The 20,410-nt window shown below is 44.5% G+C and overlaps 1 protein-coding gene across 4 annotated transcripts in view; it reads right to left on the reverse strand.

Annotated features, from left to right (window-relative positions):
* Positions 1-5,535: 5,535 nt before the first annotated feature.
* Chd7 (chromodomain helicase DNA binding protein 7) overlaps positions 5,536-20,410 on the reverse strand; it is a 118,304-nt gene continuing 103,429 nt past the window's right edge. For 2 of the 4 annotated variants that reach the window (XM_028769146.1, XM_028769141.1), the window contains exons 25-37: positions 20,187-20,316; positions 19,737-19,809; positions 19,530-19,587; positions 18,693-18,921; positions 18,240-18,448; positions 17,459-18,127; positions 16,132-16,292; positions 14,501-14,728; positions 13,711-14,154; positions 10,371-10,592; positions 9,042-9,182; positions 8,789-8,893; positions 5,536-7,472 (exon numbers count right to left, since the gene is read on the reverse strand). In XM_028769146.1, coding sequence (XP_028624979.1) covers positions 6,555-7,472; positions 8,789-8,893; positions 9,042-9,182; positions 10,371-10,592; positions 13,711-14,154; positions 14,501-14,728; positions 16,132-16,292; positions 17,459-18,127; positions 18,240-18,448; positions 18,693-18,921; positions 19,530-19,587; positions 19,737-19,809; positions 20,187-20,316 — 3,587 coding nt within the window. In that variant the 3' untranslated portion in view covers positions 5,536-6,554. The remainder of the gene's footprint in view (positions 7,473-8,788; positions 8,894-9,041; positions 9,183-10,370; positions 10,593-13,710; positions 14,155-14,500; positions 14,729-16,131; positions 16,293-17,458; positions 18,128-18,239; positions 18,449-18,692; positions 18,922-19,529; positions 19,588-19,736; positions 19,810-20,186; positions 20,317-20,410) is intronic. The other 2 variants (XM_028769148.1, XM_028769145.1) reach the window with 2 other exon arrangements.

Here is a 20,410-nt window from a genome sequence, read left to right on the forward strand (position 1 = left end):
AAGTCTTCATGATTTTTATTCCTAAAGAGCCTTAAATATACAGAGGCCCAAAGCAAAACCAGAAATCTAAAAGGATGTATTTCATTCACCAAGCAAGCGTCTGGTTTTCTAGAACCGGCCAGTGGCATCTTTCTTGGGGCACAGCTGACACTTTAAAGAAGCATATAACCATGGTAATACAACATAGGTTGGTGTGTAGGCCACTTTTTTTTTTTTTTTTTACGTTTAGTGGTGGTTGTTTGTTTTAATCCCAATAATTTAGGAGCCCAGATGAGCTTGCCTTAAAGCAAACTGGACGAGGTCGAATTATAGGAAGCCAAGACAAACCATGAAGCCACAGGTCTCCCCTCAGATCTCTGGGCTCAGAACTTCTTAATAATTTAATACATTTAGCTATGACTAACAACCAAGAAGCTAGGGTCATTTGTGTCTGTAACACACAAATGTGTATGTTTGCCTAACCTTCAAGTTCTGGTGGGCTTCAGTGACTCCCTGGCACATGGGGAAAGGCATTTGGCATGGCATCATTGCTAGATAAATGAGTCACATTCATGAACATTCTAATGTGCAGGGATGTGTCCAGTGTCACATGGCTTTATAACTGTCCATGAGTTCTTACCCTTTACAACTTATATGTGCCAAGATAGCCAGTAGAGTTGTAAATGGCTTGGGGAAACTTCCAGGGAATGTGTTTTTGACATTACTTTCTGCCCAGCATTCATCATGGCAGCCAGGGCACGTGGTGTGGGGGAGGAGAACAAGGTGGGGGCTTCAGCCGTGGGTGTATCTGAGCTGCAAATGTTAAGGAGAAAGCAGTGGTCAGCAAGGTCAGCTTTCTTCCTACATAAAGCCCACACCATGTGCTCTCAATCCCACCGGAAAGCAACTGATGGCTCATCTGGCCTGTTATAAGTCACACTAGAAAATAATTAAAGCCAGGCATGGTAGAATACACCTGTGACCCCAGCACTCAGGCAAACTGAGAGTACATAATGAGATTCCCCTTCCCCCCCCCAAAAAAAAACCAAAACACCAAAACAACAACAACAACAACAACAAAAGAACACAGAAAACATAGGAGCATACAACATCAACATAAATTATTCTTTGCCATGACTCAGGTTTTGGAGTCATGATTGTTATGTTTTATAAAAATGAGCCAAGGATATGTTTTGTAGTAAGATAGGAATGGTGACAGGGGAGGGGTGCCTGGGCAGGCCCATTCTGAGATATCACTTCCTCCTGAGGTACCAGCCATACGAAGAGGCAATGGCTGCCCTCACTTTCCAGACCTCTCATAGTAAGAGGGAAAACACCATGGAGTTACCTTGGAGGCTCCAGCCCTAGCAGAGGAAAGCACAGCTGTGCAAGCCATAGTGAGAGCTACAACAGCCCAGAAAAAGCCAAGTGGAAGACAGGAAGACACACCATTCTGGTGGGATGACCCCATTTTTTCATACAAAGGGATAGTAGCAACAACTTGTGCCTAACTGGCTGGGTGTGGTGTGGTTAGCTCCTGAGTACCTAGTAACAACAACAAAAATCTACAAACCAGAGCTTACTGCCTCCCAGGGAGGCGTGGTGGGAAGGGTTGAACCATTCATGCCATTGTCAGATGCCACGTGCCTTCCTCCAAACTATTAAATGCACAGCTTGCTTCGTTTTCAGCCACCCAGCCCACATCCAACTGGAAGTTGAGAACCGACACTGACAGAAGTGCGGCAGTTTTGAGTTGCAAAGCATCACCTGGCTCCCATCAGGCGGTGAGGAGGATCACATTTCTTCAGTAATTTTGAAATTAAGCTTTCAGATCAAACTGTGGAGGTGGTGAGAGGGCAGTGGAGGAGGTCACCTAGCCAAAGCCTTTGAGACTTTCTAAATAGGTGCTTCTGCTTTACACACGAGAAATCTCACTGAGGTGTTGCTTTGCTACAACCCCAAATCCACCATGATAGATTACTCTCTGGACCAGGAAGGCCATGGAGAAAAGACCGCTCACAGGAGGCTGAGGCTGCAGAGAGGCTCGGCTACAGTTCAGCGGCATGTCCATGAGCTCGCTGACATGGAACGCTGCCTCCTTTGCTCTCATGATGGAAGTCCCAATCTGCTTAGGAGCCAGACAAACCATGCATCACTCTAAACAGACAGATGTCAGAGATGAACATACCTGATGTTGCCGCTGCCCCGTTCCAGTTTGTTTAAGCTACACAGTAAAATGACTAAGGAGATCAAACTAAAATTCAGCTAGATGTAGGAAGATCCTAAGCTAGATCTTACTACAGATCCTTTAGGAGAGTTGACACTACATTTATGAAACAATTTAATAGTCCAATGACCATCTTCAGCATTACAGAATATTCCCAAGAAGGAGTCTAAGATTAAATTCTAGGAGTAGTTTTCAATTTAGTTTAGTATGTCTATAAAACTGTGGTAAATCTTACTGGAGCTAAGAAAATACATAAACCAGCTTATTCAAGAGACACAGTGAATGAATGAGACCTCTCCTAACTCTCAAGTGCTAGTCAGAAGACGCTGACATCATTCTGTTTTCCAGTTTAATGTCACTGTGCTCTGCAGACACTCAACTCGCTGTAAAGCTGCACATTCTCATTTTGAGGCCAGGGTGGGTTGGTTCCCTGAAGGAACCTCTCCCTTCTCAGAGGTGAAGAGGAGGGAAGGGTAGGGGTAGGAGCCATTCGAGGGGAGGACTGAGAGGAAGGCATGGCTTCAATCAGATATAAAGTGAATAATGAGAAAATAAAGAATTACATTCTAAAGTTAACTCAAAAATAATTTTCATTGTATTGTGAAAAAATACTTCAATTTCCAATCTCTTTTAAAAATCACTAATTGTGGCATTACAGAAAAAAAATAGAAGATATTGTTTATCTGGTTTTACCTCTGGGTATATTTCAAGTCCTGAAGAGTTAATTGAAATTATTCTTGAGCTGTTTACTTAAACAGGAGGTTTTAACTCTAAAGTATTTCCCAGGCCCACTGCTGAAACTCAAGGCTGCTAGACCAGCTGGAATTCCTTACTTCCTTTTGCAAGCCCTTAATTTGGGCTACTGCCATATTGACACTTTAAATGCATAAATATCTCCCTTTCCTGGCTGGAGCCTTCCAATGACTTTCTTTAGTGCTTAGATGAAACCCAACCTCCCACCAGAACCATACAGACTATACGGTCTGACCCACTTCCCAACTCTTCTAGGCAGACATGCGATATTCCTTCCCACCCCATAGCAGCCCCAGATTCAGGTCTGAGCATTGGTTCTTTCTCTCAGGAGGTCTGCAGCCACGGCTGCCTACTGTTTCTCAAAGCTTAGGTGAGTTTGGCTGGGCCCTCCAGTAACCTTGTCTTCACCAATCTATCATTGCATTGAGTAAGTCTTCTACCAGGGAAGAAACACAACAGCAGGGGTTCAGTCTTGTTTTTCTTTTCATTTCACTGCTTACTTGTGAGTCTTGATTTCATTAGCACAATGGTTAAGGGTCTGGGCTTAGAGAACAAGCCAAGCTTGATTCCAACTCCAGGTTCTATCAGGGGCAAGTTCATCTTTTCAAAGACTTGGTTTCTTTATACAGTAGAAATACTTGGGGGGGGGGGGGAGCACAACACAAACTCAAATTTAAACACACAAACTGGGACTGAGACTTTCCAGATCTAATTTCACAGGCTTCCTTTCCTGTGCAATGACACACACCTATGACCCCAGCATTTGGGAGGCAGAGGCAGGAAGGTATATGACCAGCCTAGGGTGCATGAAGACCTTGTCTCAAAAGAAACTTAAAAAAGCTTTTCTTTCAAGTTTCAGCCTCAACTATACTATACAATTATGAAAACACAGTAACACCAACAACTTTGGATCATCCCCGTATCATTTTTCTTTTGAAACCCAATGCAATCCTTCAGGAGGACCTGGTGGACCATGGTTCAGACCATCCTGCAAAACGCAGTGAGCCACTAACCCGCTTCTCAGCTTTCCTCACTGAATCCAGCATCAATCGAAGCAGCAACGGTACTGGTGCTCTGAGGCTTCATTCACAGCACGGGAAACACTGGTTAGCAGTAGGCTGAATCGGAAATATTTTTTAGATAGATTCAAGATGGAACAAGACTTCTTTCCATTGAAAGAAAGAAAACATGTATTTTTCCAATGTGGAAATCTGAATGACTTTGTGTAATACAAAATGGGTGCTGATTTCTAAGTTCAGAGTTCTTACTGCTGCCAAGCAATGGACACCCTTGCTTTGAATTTCAACATCACTCTCGACATTCAGTGCTGACAGGGACAGAGTCATGCTCAACCCTGTTCACAGAAGCTGACAAGGAAGTTTCCAGCAAATAAAGAATTTTAGGAATAGACCCTTTTATAATGTGTTTTATTAAACCAGCTCTCCATACTGACGTCTTTCAGTTAAATATTTAAGGTCTCTGCTTCGTGCAGCTCTGGTTTCACTTCCAAGGTCAAAGGAGGCCATTTCAGAAGGCATTCCAAGGCACTTGCTTACTGAGCACAGGCTGGTTAACCTTCAAGATTTAGCCATTTGGTAGCTTCAAACTGCTCCTCTTACAGTCATAGGGACATATTTTCATCTTGGATACACAAGTCAGCTGGAATCTCACTATCCAAAAGGAATCTGGATAGGCTGGCCTGTCCCATGTAGAGGATTACCTCTGTGTGCACTGGCGTGTAAAGGGGATATAGAAAGGTAAAAGGCATACACAATTCCATCTATATCACTTGTTTAGATGGAAATAGGGTTTCCTCAAATGACATAGAAAATAGGTCTTATAATTTAAACCTTATTGTAGAAAACAAGTAAAGGGTTTAATAATCTAGTAGCCCTTGAGACTGGGTGAATGTGCATGTGTGCATGCTCTCTCTCTCTCTCTCTCTCTCTCTCTCTCTCTCTCTCTCTCTCTCTGTCTCACACACACACACACACACACACACACACACACTCTCTCTCTCTCTCTCTCTCTCTCTTAAGTGGGTCCATTTTAGTTCCACGTGAGTCTTTCCACACACTGGCTCCTGATATCACGCTCTGGTCGGCAGGACACCAGAATGCCTTTGTGTCCCTTGCTGACACTACGACATTGTGTTTTTCTCCCATTATCCAAGGATAAATGACCCAGATAGTGTGCCTATTAAAGCCTCATTTTTCTTCTGCCCTTTTGTCTACTGTGTACCCCATTATCGCAGGCTGCACACATTTTCAGGATTCCTACTCTCAGATGCCCTTTCAGGGGAGCAATAAGAGGGTTTTTTTGTGTTTGTGTGTGTGTCTGCTGAGATACCTGGCGTGGAATTACATGAAGGTGGTAATTCAAGGTTTTCCTCTCCATCTAGTCTTGAAGACAGCTAGTGTGGGTTACTAACAGCTAATCTAGCATAAGAGGACATAGAAAGCAAAGCGTGAGAGCCAGAATGCTGCTGTATCTGCAGTGCTTGCGAATCCCCCCTCCCCCCCAAAAAAAGAGTGAACACCAGTTTCCCTACACGCTGCATTCTATAACTACATCTCTGCATATCATGGGTCACTTTTATTAAAAGCATCATTACTACAGTTGGCAGAAATTTACATTTTATCTTACATGATAGCAGTTTTCAGAGAGAGAGAAAAAAAAATAAAAGGACATCACAACAAAGAAAAACATTTACAAAGTCCTGTCTGTAAACTTCAAGGCTAGTTTAGAGCTGAGGTAATGCTGTTTTAGCTTTGTGGCTAAAGTAACAAAGTCCTTTAATTTAAAAAAAAAAAAAAAAAGGTACCTGATTCTCACTTCTCTCAGTCTTCTATTTACTTTTCTATTTACTTTGTTTATACCAGTGCATCACAAGACCACAAGCCAATGGAACTGCAGTTGTCTGGCAAGAACCCTCCCAGAAGGTTAGTTTTCCAAAGGGACCCTTCACATTCAACAGCTGCCTTATTATTGCTGCGCCTCGGGACAGAGGCGTTCACACTAACGTGGAGATTGTCAGAGTGTATGGATGTGTGTATGCAAAATGTGGGAACCCCCATAAAGTCAGAAAGGGAGACGAATGAGCAAGGTATGATATGTATGGTAAATTTCATCTTGACCTTCACAGCAAAAAAAAATTAAAATTAAAAAATTAAATATATAACTTCATACTTCCTCTGAGCAGCACTTCCTTCCGCTAGTGCCGCTGTTACAAATTGCTCTTTATTATAATACCAGTGGTACCCAAAGAAATAAGCAGAGCATTATGTAAGTTTCCTTAAAAAGACATGATCACCTCTTAAATTTCATCCTTCCTAGGGATAATAAATAATGCACTGCACAATACTTAATGACCAAGATACCTTCGGACACACCTGCAAAACATGACTTGGACTTTTTTTTTCTTCTTTCTTTTCTTTCTTTCTTTCTTTCTTTCTTTCTTTCTTTCTTTTTTTTTTTTTGCTACACTATGTTACAGAACAGCTTATAAAACTAGGTATGAACATTAACTGTGAGTGTAAACAGTAGGACTACCACCTGTCAACAGTCTTCAACACTTTCAGTGGAACTGCTGCTGTTACTCGTCATTTCCGTTGTTTTCTATCTCATCCCCGCCTTCGAGGGAGTCCAGCTCTTCACCCTGTGCAACCTCGTCTTCCAAGATGGAGGACTCTACAGTCTTGTCCAGGTTCTCCTCGGCATCGCTGCCTTCCAGGGTCTCTCCGTCTTTACAGGGGCCTCCCTCGGCCTTGTCAGCAGCCTTTTCTTCGCTGGCACCCACAGCATTTTGGAGTCCTGCCAGTGCTGGGAAGCCAGGCAGTGTCAATCCCCCCAGTCCTGGAGGTAGAAACATGGATGGGTAGAAGAGGCCTGGGGCCATGGTGGACAGGAGGAAAGGGTTGAAGGCCAGCGGGTTGGAGGGCAATGCAGCCGGGGCAGTAGCAGCACCAACAGATCCGTTCGCAGAGTCAGCAGCCGAAACGGCGGGGTCTGTGCTTTTCTCAGAGTCTCGGTTCTCGTCTTCGTTGTCGTTTCCTTTCTCTTCCGCTTTAGTGCTGTCCTCTGGCTCTCCTTGACTCGAAGCAGTAGTGGCGTTTCCAGTAGCAGCTGAGAGAGGGTTGTTCAGCAGCCCGCCCAGGCCAAACACATTGGGCAGGCCCGCCATCCCTGGCAGCATCAGGGGCAGCACTGCGGCGGGGCTCTTAGCATCGCCTCCGGCAGTGGCAGCTGTGGCCAGTCCTGGAGGGAAGCCCATGAGCCCTGCCAGCTGGAGGGACTGGAGGTTCTGGAGATTCTGAAGGCTTGTCAGGTCCATCCCAGCAAACAGGCTGTTCACCAACAGAGGGTTGATCCCTGAAGTAGAGGCAACAGCAGCAGCCGCTGCGGCTGCTCGGGCGATCTCGCTCTTGGGCCTCCGTCCTCTCCTGCTGGCTCCTTCTCCCCGCACCACAGGTCCAGTGAGGAGACGGTCAAACATTGACTCGGGAACAAAACCCTGGAGGACAGGGAAAGCAGACAACAGCTGTAGAGGCCGGGTTAGAGTACCTTACTGCCAATGTGGGCCTTTTGGAGCTCCACACCAATATTCTGAATATGCAAGCAAGTGCTTAAAGTGAGACTTTGGAAAGCACAGGTTCTGTTTCTTACCATTATGTTCAATTGCTGAATTGTGCTGAGTTGCAGAAAAAAACTGTTCAAGGCTACTCACCACTGAAGTAAATGCCAAGGTAGCTGAATCCATAATTAACTTAAGGATCACCACAGCAGACAGTGGCTGACTGACGGGAGTAATCACCACATGATACGCAAGTGTGCATCACAGGCATCAAGCACAAATAACCTTTCATTTGTCAATTAATTTCCAAATAAATATGCCAATTTTAAAAGGTTTTGTATGAAAGAAAAATGATAAAATAATAGACTTTAAGACATTCTGTACACTGCATTCTAGATGAGTTCTAGATATTTCAAATATAGGTAAGAAGAAAAAAAATTGTAACATTGTAGAAAAACTGAGTAAGTTAAACTCACATGTGTAACAACCCCCCCATATGAAGCTACCTCCAAACCTGCATGTAAATATTTACAGTAGTTTCACAAATGTGAGAAACCCCAGAGGTCTTTCCCTAGGTAATGGAACAACACGAGGTGACTGAGCAAGGAGGGGCAGATCCTGGGTGACTGGAAAATACCCAGTGAAAGCCAGTCTCAGGTTACAAAGTTCGCACTTCCATTTTACCCAGTTTCAAAAGACAAACCATTAGGAATGGAGACTAGACAGTAGTAGTCAGAGCTACAGAGGTGGAGTCAGATGTACAAGGACCTCGGAGAGGATATTAGGGAGGTACCAGTTCACAAAACTGAGGCCCAACACATGGCTAGAGGCAATTTTATTGTATTATTTAAACAACAAAACCAATAAGCATGCCACTAATTTGTCTTGAAAGAAACTAATAATGCTAAAATTTTATGTAAAATTGCTATTTTAAAACTGGACATCACAGCTAATAATCTTAACATTCCCGTCCAGCACAAGGTCTATCTTGAGGATGCTGTGAGGTTGGTTCCCCTAGAGCAAGTCCACCTCCAGGGCTCAGAGTGGGTATGCACACACAGTATTTTTAAATCAGAGCTGACAAATCAGCACATTTTCAATTAATGATGTGTATGTAAAATACAACACACTGATTAAGAAAATGATGCATTATGACAATTCTTTTAAGCTAGGATTAAGTTACAATTGGATAATTACTAGCTAATGGGACACTAAGCACCCAGGCAGTTTTATGTGGATCTCTTTCGTGTACTTACAGACTGCTTGACTATGTCGGTCCAATCTGGAGCGACTGCAAACTCGGGGTTCTCCTCCAGCCACCTGGGCAGGTCCTTCATTGGAGGGGCCATGGCTCCACCCATCTGGGAAGATGCATCTGGTGAACATCTGAACGCCGTGGAGGCTTCCCTCCCCTCCCCCCTCATCTCCTCTTTCCGGGTCCACCGGAATACACACAGGTTCCAGAAGAAGCGATTCTTTGTCCTCACCAGCCCCTTCCCCAGCATTTACCTTCTTCCCATTTCGTTTGTTAACAACGGGAACTCTTTCTTCTCCTGTCAAAGTGTTTATATCCAATTTATTAGGATTTCGACATCTATGTCGCTTCTGTTTCGGTTTCTGAAACGAGGAAAACAGCATGTCTGCATTCTTCTGCAAAAGAAAAGGATGTATTTAATGAGGCTGTATTTAGTACTGCCCCCTTTCTGTAAATGCCTAAGAGAACAGGTTCAAGCACTGTGAAGTTTTAACAATCATTTGCACTTAACCGAAACTGAACTTGTCTGAGAAAGGATCTTCCAGCACTAACTGGTCTATCCAACTTGTACTCTCTGAGAATCTACTTAATTTTTTTTTAAAGATGTATTTATTATTTTTTTTGTATGGGTGTTTTGCCTGTATGCATGTATGTGCTTGGTGCTCTTGAGGTCAGAAGAGAACATTGGGTCTCCTGGGACTTGAATTATAAGTGGGTGCTGGGAACTGAGCTCAGGTCTTCTGTAAGAGCAACAAGTGCTCTTAGCCTCTCATTTAAAGTTTCTGTGATGGGCTGGAGGCGTGACTCGGTGGCAGAGCACCTACACAGCGTCTGTGAGCACCTGAGTTTAGTCCGGCACCAAGAACAAAAGGAGAGGAAGGTGTCTTCAAATATTTATGCAAATTGTAGTATTTTAAAAGAAACTTTATACAGTACCTTCACTTAGCTCTAGTCAGTGACATAAATGAAGCCAGAGATGATATTCTAAATGGCTCCATGAGATTTTTGTCTTTGAGGTGTTATAAATGGGGAGGGTGAAAGGTAACTGTTGGTAGCAAGAGAGGAGATGGCCCAAACTCAGGGAAAAAGCTAAAATGTTTAAAAAATATTAACCACAAAAGCATAGGAAGAGATTGTGTTGCCAGCTAGAAAGTGGTCTATTGGACATACCACACGGACGTCATGACTGACGTTTAGTGTAACACACTAGGGCTAGGTGCTTAAAAGAAATCTCTGGAGACAAGAGCTTTATAGCTCTGGGCTGGTCAGGCTTTGTCTGATGACCAAGGAAATGCACTCAAGACTGTCCCCCAAAGCCTAGACCCCTGGGAGCTAGACTCTGTGAGGAAAGCATGCTGGAGAAGTAGGAAAATGAGTAGCAGCCATCTTCAAGTAACTGTGAGGGTGTCCTTCAGTAGGACAGACTGCAACCAGTTTCTCTCATGCAGAAGTCACACCAGAAATCTGGGGCACACGTGAACCTAGAGACATTCAAGCCAAAGACAGAGGGTGCAGGTAGCTATCCAGAACTCACTCAGATGAGAAGCAATTAGGCAGACCCAGTGAGGCTCTGCAGTACTTACTGGTACGTAACTCGGCACATCGACAGTGTAAGTGGGGTGCAGCTTCAGCCAGTCAACCAAATCCTTGTTTTTAGGAGCGTCTTCTCCTACCAGCCTCGTCCCATCTTCAAGGTTTAACACAGAGATCCGGGTGTCGGGGTCCAGCTGTCCAGGAGAAGGAATGTTTCTTATTGGTGGGGTCTCTATATCTTCTTCAAAAGCTTTGGTCACCTCAGCATCCTCCTGTAGGAAGCAGACAGTGATCTGAATTGTCTCATGATAAGATTCTGAGAATGCACTACTCAAGGAAGATTCTCTCCCAGCCCAAAAGATCTTTCCTCAAAAAGGAAGCCACTATTGGAAACAATGGCCATTTTAGGATGGCTTTCAGAATAGAAGATGATACTTCTCAACTCCTCACAAGGTAGGAATGGTATTTTTCTGTAGGAGACTCGAAGCCTAGAGGGCCAAGCAAGCCACAAGCACTACATCACCATGCCACGTGGTGGTCTGAGCTAGAGGTGTGTGACAGGTGACCTCTCAGGGATCACTCGACACTGTTTCAACCAGCACCAGTTTATAAGTAACTGGCTTCCTGGCACTCGGAGAGCAGTACAACTCTGTTGGAAAAGCACCATTAGGCAGGCATGGAAACACAAGAGATTAGCACTCCATCCTCACCCTGCTGCTGGCCCTTAAATGCTGTGCTTTCGACATTCCCACATCCATTTCTCCAACCCCAGGGCATTTGAAAATGCAGTAACCTCCACCCGGTTCAAAAGCTGCCGTTAAGTCACTCCCCAATGCCTGCAGAACACCCCGTTCTTCAGCTTGGTACTCTAGGCTTTCCACAACCTGCATCCTATGTCATCGACATGTCCACATTGTCTTCATGACTTCACCAAACTTTCCAGTAAAATGGTCCGTTCTCAAAGCCAGATGCAAGAGGTGCTCTCATGCCCCAGCACGTCTGCTCCAACAAGATCTCCAGCATTTAGTGACAGGTAACAACCTTCAAACTAACTTATGGGTTCCCTGACCTCCTCTCCTCTCCTCCAAGTTTTCCTTGGGAGCACTGTGAGCATGCCATGGTCCCAGCACACATGCATAACTCTGGTACATCACTGAAGTTGGGTGCCCTTATTCAAAACACCTAAAACCAGGATTCACTTTCAATTTTGTATTTTTCGAGTATTTTTACTACACTCAAATAGTACTACAAATAGTATTTGTACTATTTGTCAGACATACTGTGGCTGGGATTCATGTCTCAACATGAATTCATTACCTTTTTATACATCTTCACCACATAGCCTTAAGCAGTTTTTATGTAATATTTTAATGTAACTGTTTTAAATTTCTTTAACTGATTGTATGCATGGGTGCATGATCCATGTGTGTGTGTGTGTGTGTGTGTGTGTATGCATGTATGTATGCAAATGTGCACATGCATGTATCTGTATCATGAAGTATGTGGAGGTCAAACAATTGCTTTGAGGATTTGCTTCTCTTCTTCTACCTTTACGCACTTCTGTTCCAGAATCAAAATGATGTCATCAGTCTTGGGTGTTAAAGTGTCTTTACATACTGAGTCATTTTGCCTGCTCTGAAGCTATGTTTTAACTGTGACCCTTCATGAAGTCAATTGTGGGATTTTTCTAGTTAGTGGGTTCTGTTGGTTCCCAAAAGTTTAAAAGTTAGGAGCACTTTGAATGTTTTGATTGGGGAATACTCAAAAGTATACTTTTTGGTCACCTCACCCCAACACTGACTTTCTACACATGCCCTGTTAGATCGGGACTTTACTCTTCAAATCCCTGTGCCTGGCACAGAAGACACAGTCACCATCGGTGGTGCCAATGGAGGCCCCTCCTCCTTTGTGACAGCAGTGGGAGTTGAAATATGGAGGTGAAGCTGTGTTCAGCACAACTTATTCTCCGTTGCTGACTGGCACAGCTATGCCAACTCAGAACTTCCCGAGTATTTTATTCACATACAAACCAGCCTCAATAACTGGGGAGATCTCCAATTTACAACATCTAACAGTTAAAAAGTCCTTACAAATACATTTTCTAACATCTACTAGGAGTTCTTGATGGGCAGTGTTGGCACATGCCTTTAATCCCAGCACTGGGGAGGCAGAGGCAAGAGGATCTCTGAGTTCCAGGCCCACCTGGTCTACAAAGCAGTTCCAGGACAGCCAGGGCAGACAGAGAAACCCTGTCGTGAAAAAGCAAAAATCCAAAGCAACAAGAGAGCGTTCTCTTAGATATATGTGCTGACATTAAAGTTAAGTCTTAACCCATAGGAAGTATGGACGCTTCTGCTTATGCAGCTAACATTTTCAAAGACTGACGTCTTGTTATTTTTCCAAGTATGCCTTTTAAAAGCTCAAGTAACTGGTGCTAGGCACACAGGCCTTTAACCCAGTACTCAGGGTGGCAGAAGCAGGTGGTCTCTGTACAGCCTAGGTTATAGTGAGATTCTATCTTACAAAAGAACAAGCTGGTGCAAATAACAGAGTTAGAAGAAGAAAAGATGGGCCAGGAAAAACAACAACAACAACAACCCCCCCCGAGAGGGGGAGGGTCGGGGGTTTAAAATCATAGCCCCTCCCCAACCCCCCCCCCCAAAAAAACCTATCCTACTGCCTCTTGGAAGGCTCAAAGTAGCCTAGCCCAAAGTGGCTCTATTGATTAGAGTTTCCAATCAATAGCTCAGGATATGAAGTCCTCAATTCTGCATGAACACATGTAATAGAGTTCTTCAGGGTAAAATTCTTGCCACCAGAGAGTCAGGGGTCCCCTCTGGAGATGATACGGTTGGGTCAGTTAGGAAAAGAAAATTTATCATACTGCATTACATTTCCTTCTAATTAAAAATCCACTGACTTGTCCTCCAACTAGCAATGACATGTCTCAGATTTCTAAAACAACTAGTTATAGGGGGTGAGAGCATTCCAAGCCACTAGTTAGGTATCTGAGACCTGACACTAAGCATTCACACGAGTCTAACTGATACCGGCCCCGGGCATCAGCATTTTTAAGAGCAGAAGTCCTCAAGAATTCAGAGATAACAACTGTATGCTTAGAAGTAGCTTTATGCTACTTTTTCTAGAGCAATCGATCTGTCAGGTTCTTGGGAAGAATAAATTCTTGTGCTGCCTTTGGCTCATGCTGAGTGATCTGTACCAGTGATCAACACAGTTTTCTGGCTTAGTACCATGGCTCTGTTCATTGTAATTCTGTTTCTCTGGTGGAGGAAGGCAGCTTCAATGTGATGTTGCTGCAAGAAGTGGGTCAGCAGCCTAGGGCCGGCTGTCAACAGAGGGACACACTGTGGGAGTGAACACCCAACTTACTGCACTTAACGGCGTCCGTCTGTGGCTCATGAAAAGCAGGTCGAGGCCCTCCACGTTTTTCCTCCTGCCTCGCCTCCTCTTCATGGGGGGCTCTCCATCCACCAGGGAGCCATTGAGCATATGCCTTGTAGGTGTGCGTGAAAGGCCTGCTTGGAGCAGCTCCATTTGAGTCTTAAAGGCATCAGACACTGGTGTGGAGACATTAGGCAAGATAAACTTTGAAGTAAGAGATGAAAAATTTGAGGTAGAACTTGTTGCCTCTCTTGAGGCCTTTGATAAGTCCACAACTTTTTCTTGTCCATTTTCTGAGACCACCTGAGACTCTCGAAGCTGGGCAACCATCTCCATAAGATTTCGCCTCTTGGCAGCTCTTTCAGCCTCGATTTCAACTTTCCTCCTTCTCCGCCGCCTTTGGCGAGGGACAGACAGGTTGAGGGCATCATCCTATTGAAAATTCCCAAGAGAACAGAGTTGTAATGAGCCAGACCTTTATCTGCAATAGGGGCTGGCATTAGAAAAAAACAAGTCCTTTCTGTAGTGGTGGTCACAGTTATGGCAATAACAACCGTCTTATTTTAAAGTCTGACTAGTTGGCTGAGCATAGTAATGTTTGTGATTCCAACTACATAACAGGCTGGGGGCAGAAAGGTTAAGCCCAGGAGTTTGAGGCTAATATGGGCAACACAATTAGACATATAAAATCAAGTCAGACTCCTGAGCAGAAGCTCCCAAATCAGTTAAAATTCACAAAAATCTCCTTTCGTCCCTAAAGCAAACTGCTGTGACTTACCTTAGACAACTGAGGAGATGTGGTGATGTCCTCGCTTGCACTGATGCTGGCCTGGCTGACCATGGAGAGCTCAGCAAAGCTCCTCTTCTGCAAGGGACTGTCCACGGTGGAGGGTGGGTAACCAGGGACAAGGCCCTGGAAATCAAACATCTGGCGCCGATTTACTGGCCATTTGCCTTTCAGTACAGCTTCACAGATGTTGTCTAATCGGTTTATCATTACTCTGTCCTGAAGGGGGAAGAGTCACAGGAAATTTGTAACAAAGACCTATTTTAAATGACTAGATTAGTATGTCCACCAACATGCTAAAGAATACAGAATGTTGAAAGGTCAAGTATTTGGGCTGAAGTAGCCTGGCAAGAAGTAAACAGACAAAGATCCATCAGAATGGCTTGGTTCTGATGGAATGTTCTAGCTGCTCTAGTAAAGAAGAAGTACTATTTTCAACTACACTCGATGAATGACATGAAACGGGGAGCACACTAAGTGAATACCACCTTCCAAACAAGCTCAAACTGTAAAAGGAACTCTTCCAGGCTTCAAGAACGCAGTGAGTTCAATGGAGCCTCTGCACTTCGCATTTCAGTGGTCTGGCCCTGGCCCTTCAGAGCCACAGGCCAGAGTGCAGTGTGTCCCAGGAAGGGGCATCATTAGCGTCACTATTAATAAAGCTCAGCATTATGAACTGAGCAGCAACCTAGGAACACCTAATGAATGTCAGTCTGGGTTCCTCTCCTATTATTGCTCCAAATTTCACTGAAGCATGCACATTAAAATGTTCTAATTACAGCCCCTTACACCAAGCTTCCACAGATCAATAGTGCCTGGGACTATAAACCTTTGACTGAACTGAGAAACTCCCCCTCTAGACTCAATGTGGGAAATTAATGTGACCAGGAACCAAGAGGACACATGAACAGGAAAAAAAAAATCTCCTTGACAGTGTACCCTTCAGACAGAAATGTCACCTTCTTTTTAAGCCACATTAACACCATTAAGAGTGGCCTGGGATGAATCACCTCAAGTGCACCGAGCGGCACTTACTACGACTACTTCCTGCCTTGAGAAACACAGGCCCTATCAGCACAGAGAACATTTTAAAGAATTATGCTTCCTAACCAAAGAACAATTGTCTTTGCCTGGAGTTACAGGTAACTACATCTGGGATGACCTCAGGATGAATGTGAACAAAGGGGCCCACTACCACCCTTCTCTGGTCTTAAGAACACAGTGGGATTTTTAATAAATTATTTTAAATCTAAAAGCTTTACTTAATCTTTAAAAAGTTAACATGGTTTCAAAATGAAAAGTTCCACACTTTTCATTTTGTTAAATTGAAACAGCCAGAGCTTCTACAAGACAATAGGACAGACAGACAGACTGAGAGCCCCAAGGAGTGGGGAAGCAATGGTTCTGTCATTCTACCACATTATCTTATTACGAAAGTATCTTAAATGTTTCCTCATTTGGGTTCTACCCGATTACTACTTTAAAATAAAGGAAAATTCTGCGCTCTGCATATGCTCTAACAAGGTTTACTTCAAATTATTTGAAAATCAAGCTATAGAGATTTTTCTTCCTGTTCTTTTGTTCTATCAGCAAAACAATCACAGTAACAGAATCCTGCCAACCTTGGGCCAGAAGGAGAAGGCAAACGTCCGCTCGTGAAGGAGCTGAGCCACCGAAGGGTCTCCATCCTCCATGTAGAACCCGTCTCGGGTTTCATCCCTAGCAGTGCTCATAGAAGCATTGCTTTCTTCATCGAAAGTCTTCCCTCTAGAGACAGCTCCTGCTGAGAAATGAGTAACGTGCAGCACTCACAGCCAGAATGCCTGGAAGCTCAAGTCTAGTCTCGGCGCTGAAAACAGGAAAACCACCCAGCTCTGCCTTACTGAGTGCCTATAGAAAGATATGGGGTGCATCTAGAAAGATATGGGGTGTTTCTCAAGCCTGTCTTGTATAAAATTTACAACAAAATAGCCCACAAATGTAGATGGTGCTTCTTCTATCTTGATGAAGCAGCCACGGAAATCTTTCCTTTGTTGTCATAGAGTCAGAGTCATATGTAGCCCAAGACTTCCTCAGACTCATTATACAGTTGGGTTGGGCTTGAACCTGTGATCCTCTGGTTTCTCTACTCCCAGGTGCTGAAATAAGGAGTACGTGCCACTACACTAAGTACAACTTTTGGTGCTGAAGGCTAATCATGTTTCTGACCCAAGAGCTTCTGTTCTGGCTAACATATTAGCTAGTAAAAAAGAGCAGCAGCAAAGTTCAATATGGTGTCTGGTTTCTACTTTGTGTTGGTTATAGCAATCTGTAACATGGAAAATATGCTATCTACCAACCAACCAACCAACCAACCAACCAATCATCATTTATTCTAAAATATTTGCTCAGTGAGCTCTTCCATGATATTCATGTGTCCAAATTTAACATTACCAGGAATTCTTAGCACACCTGACTATGAAGTTAATCTGTCTTTAAAGCAGAAGTGACTGGTGTATTCACAGCTGCTTTGAGTTTACATTCCTTGAAATATGTTTGCAGGTATAAAGTATGAGGACAAACATATGTACACATAATTGAAACTATTCCTTCACGGAAGAAAATGGACATGAATTCCTCTTAGGGGAAAAGAAAAAGGCAGGGTCTCATTGTATAGTTCTAGAGTACAGTACACAGATCAACCGACCGATGCTAGAATTGAAAGTGCATGTCACCACGCCTAGCCATCAATGACTTTTACAAAACACAGTGCTAGAGACACAGGGCATGGTACACGCCTTGAATCCCAGCCCTCTGGAGGCAGAAGCAGGTGGATCTCTGAGAGTTGTAGGCCAGCCAGAGCTATGAAGTGAGATTCTGAATTTCTCAATTGAAAAAAAAAAATTATGGTATCCTACAAAGGCTATGCTCCACTGTGGTATCAGGACAGTGACAGGGGACAGGCATTACCTTCCGGCTGCGACGACTCCTCCGACTTATCGTCATCCTCCAGCTTCTCTTCTTCATCCTCTTCTGAGCCTTTCTCTGAGACAGACTTGGACCCAGGGTCTGCACTGCCCTCCACCCCTTTGAGTTCACCCTTCACAGAGCTGGCCTCTGCCTCACATTCCTGCTTGCCATCCTTGGCCCCATCGCCTTCTTCTTCCTCCTCTTTCCCATCCGACCTCTCTTTGGCCGGTGAGTGTTCACACTCCTCTGCCTTGCCTTCAGCCTGCTCCATTACCTTTTCTTCATGGGCATGAGCAGAGGAAATAACTGGAGGAGTCTGGCCAAAGCCCAGGGCCAGAGTATTCAAAGAAGATACGGTACTGGCCCCACGGTTCTGAGCAAAGCTTTTGTGAGCATCTAAGAAGGACAACTCAGGGTCATTGAGAATGTGGTAGTCTGTCCGGCTGACCCCATGCTTAGCAGCACCCACCAGCAGGTCCCTGTCATGCCGTCCACACTCCCACCACTCAGGCAGGTCTAGGCTGGGCTGGCAGAGCTTCAGCCTGTCACTCAGTTGTGGGTGATGAAGGACCTGCTCTCGGATCTTGCGAAGCAGTTCAATGCGGTACAGTGTCCTGGATGCTCGTTCCTCTGTGATGGGCTCGATGAGGGACGCAAGGTCAGGTGGCTCTGTAACATGAAGCATGGTGGTTATCTGGACAGGCCCCGGGCCCACCCTAACCTGCACGCACGGCCTCGACTGCCTAGCAGAGTGTGGCCAGACATTTGTTCATGTACCTACCATCTTCGGGCTTGGCAGGCATTCGACACACCCGCCTGCACATGGCCACAAAGCAGCTGAAATACTTCTCCAGACTCTCATCAGACTTTTTGTCTAGTCTGGCAAAGGCTCGGAACTGGTTCCAATCAAACTGCTGTTTCACAGGGTCAAAAATAACCCCAAAGGTGGATACCACCCGGTAAAAGTCAGCTTCTTCTCTTCTCGTCCACCTGTGGGAAAGGAGACCTGTCTCACATCATGCTCAGAAGGGCATATGGGACACTCTGTCTTTTCTCTGCCCCCAGAGCCATGTCTCTAGGACTTATTTAGGGTTGAGGGACAGACACCTTCCAGGTACCAGGCCTTTCTTTACTGACAGTGTGTGGTGTGATCACCGCTTCTTGGTGACACAGCAGAGAACAGAAGAGAAGGCACAGGGGATGAGGACACTGCAAAAAAAGGTGGCGAACTCACTTTTGCCTTTTCTCAGATATAATAGCTTCCCTTTCCGCCTCCAGCGCTCTCACTTCCTCCCGAGGCCTCCGTCTGCGCCGGTCTGTCTTCATTAGGGCTTCTTGCCTCATTTGTTGCCTTTTATAGCTGCGCTGATAGGCAGTAATGAGCCGGCGCAGACGCGTAGTCAGGGTTGACGTGTTCGGCCAGTAGAGCTGACCTAACTCAGCATTGCTCTCGCTGTGCTTGCCTGAGGAAGTGGGAAAAAAAAGAGTCTGAAACATCTCTCATAACACAGACAACTTTCCAACAAAAAAAAAGATGACTCATTAGCTTTCAGAGGACAGGGTGGGACAGGCCACCCCGCCACGCTCAGCTCTGAGAATATAAACAAGTGGTAGCAGCAGAGAGGATGGGTAAACTATTTACTTTTAACTTCTTCAAGGGCTGGGCGAAGGTTTATCAGTCTTTCTTATAAATGTGCTTACGGTGACAATCTTGAACATAACAAGCACGCAGTTATTGTCTAATTATTTTATACACGGTAGAGAGTCAATAGTCCACAGAAATATTTCAGATTTAAATAAATGCCTCTTCCCAATAAAAATGTTTTAAGGACTTTAAAATTTTCCACTAAATAATGATTATAAGCAAGCAGATCAATTATCTTAATCAAAATGTTCTATCCAAGAAATTAATGTAATGAAAACCATAAGTAAGGATCACCGTTATTCCCCAGGGAAGGGCCCACACGGAAGGGCAGCTGTGAGCTGCTCTCACCGGGCCATGGCGTGGGATCCAGCTGTGGGCACTCGGGCTGCCCAGCTTGGTCTCCCTGTCTACCAGCTGGGACCTCACCTGTGCTGTGCACCTCCATGGAGTCTTCCTTATCCTCTGGGGGAGAATTTGCAAATTCCTTGGAAGCAATGTGAGAAACAGCGATTTTCAATTGGGGTTGGATTTTTACTTTCTCTTTTAGAGGAAGGCCATTATCTATAAAGTTTAACAAGTTCTATATTGGCATATAATATCTTACTGTAAAAGCCAACACACTCAAGGTCTTACATCTATTTCATCCTTGAATGGCACTCTCGTTGGTTTATATTCTGGATCTTCATCTTCTCTATCAAATTCTCCACTGTGTAAAATTAAAAAAAAAAAAAAGATCGTTTTAAATTACATCAATTTGAAGGGAGGTAACAGAGGAAGAGTAAGTAACAATTACCCCAGTACTCAGTCTGGGTCTGCAATGAAAAGCGACTCTACCAGTATTTAGAATGCACAGTTACAAGGGGTGGTGAGGGAGTCACCAAGGAGACAATTGCATTTATTTATCTGTGTGTGTGTGTGAACTTTGTTTAAAGTAGTTCGTATGCTATATAGACAAGACTTACTGGTAAGCAGCAGAGTCAAACCAGGCCTAACAGAGTGCCCAGCCCATCATAAGAACCAACCCCTGCCAGAAGACGTAATACTGACATAAAGTTTATTAAAATTTTAGAATGTCCTTCTTACCCATCACCACCATCTGCTAACATGTCTGTCCCTCTCTGCTCAGCGGCGATGGCCTTGGCATCAGGCATACCGACTCGTTCCAGGAAGCACAGTGCAGGGTCAGCTCGCATGGAGTTGTACTTCTCATAGCCTGGGCCATACCCACCAGCACACAGAGGACACACGTGCAGAAACAAAGGAAGACCCCGTCACTGTCAAAGCTCGTAGGCCCCGCCACAACACAG

The sequence above is a fragment of the Grammomys surdaster genome, unplaced genomic scaffold (genome assembly GCF_004785775.1).
Source record: "Grammomys surdaster isolate TR1022 unplaced genomic scaffold, NIH_TR_1.0 64, whole genome shotgun sequence".
Classification (NCBI taxonomy): Eukaryota; Metazoa; Chordata; class Mammalia; order Rodentia; family Muridae; genus Grammomys; species Grammomys surdaster.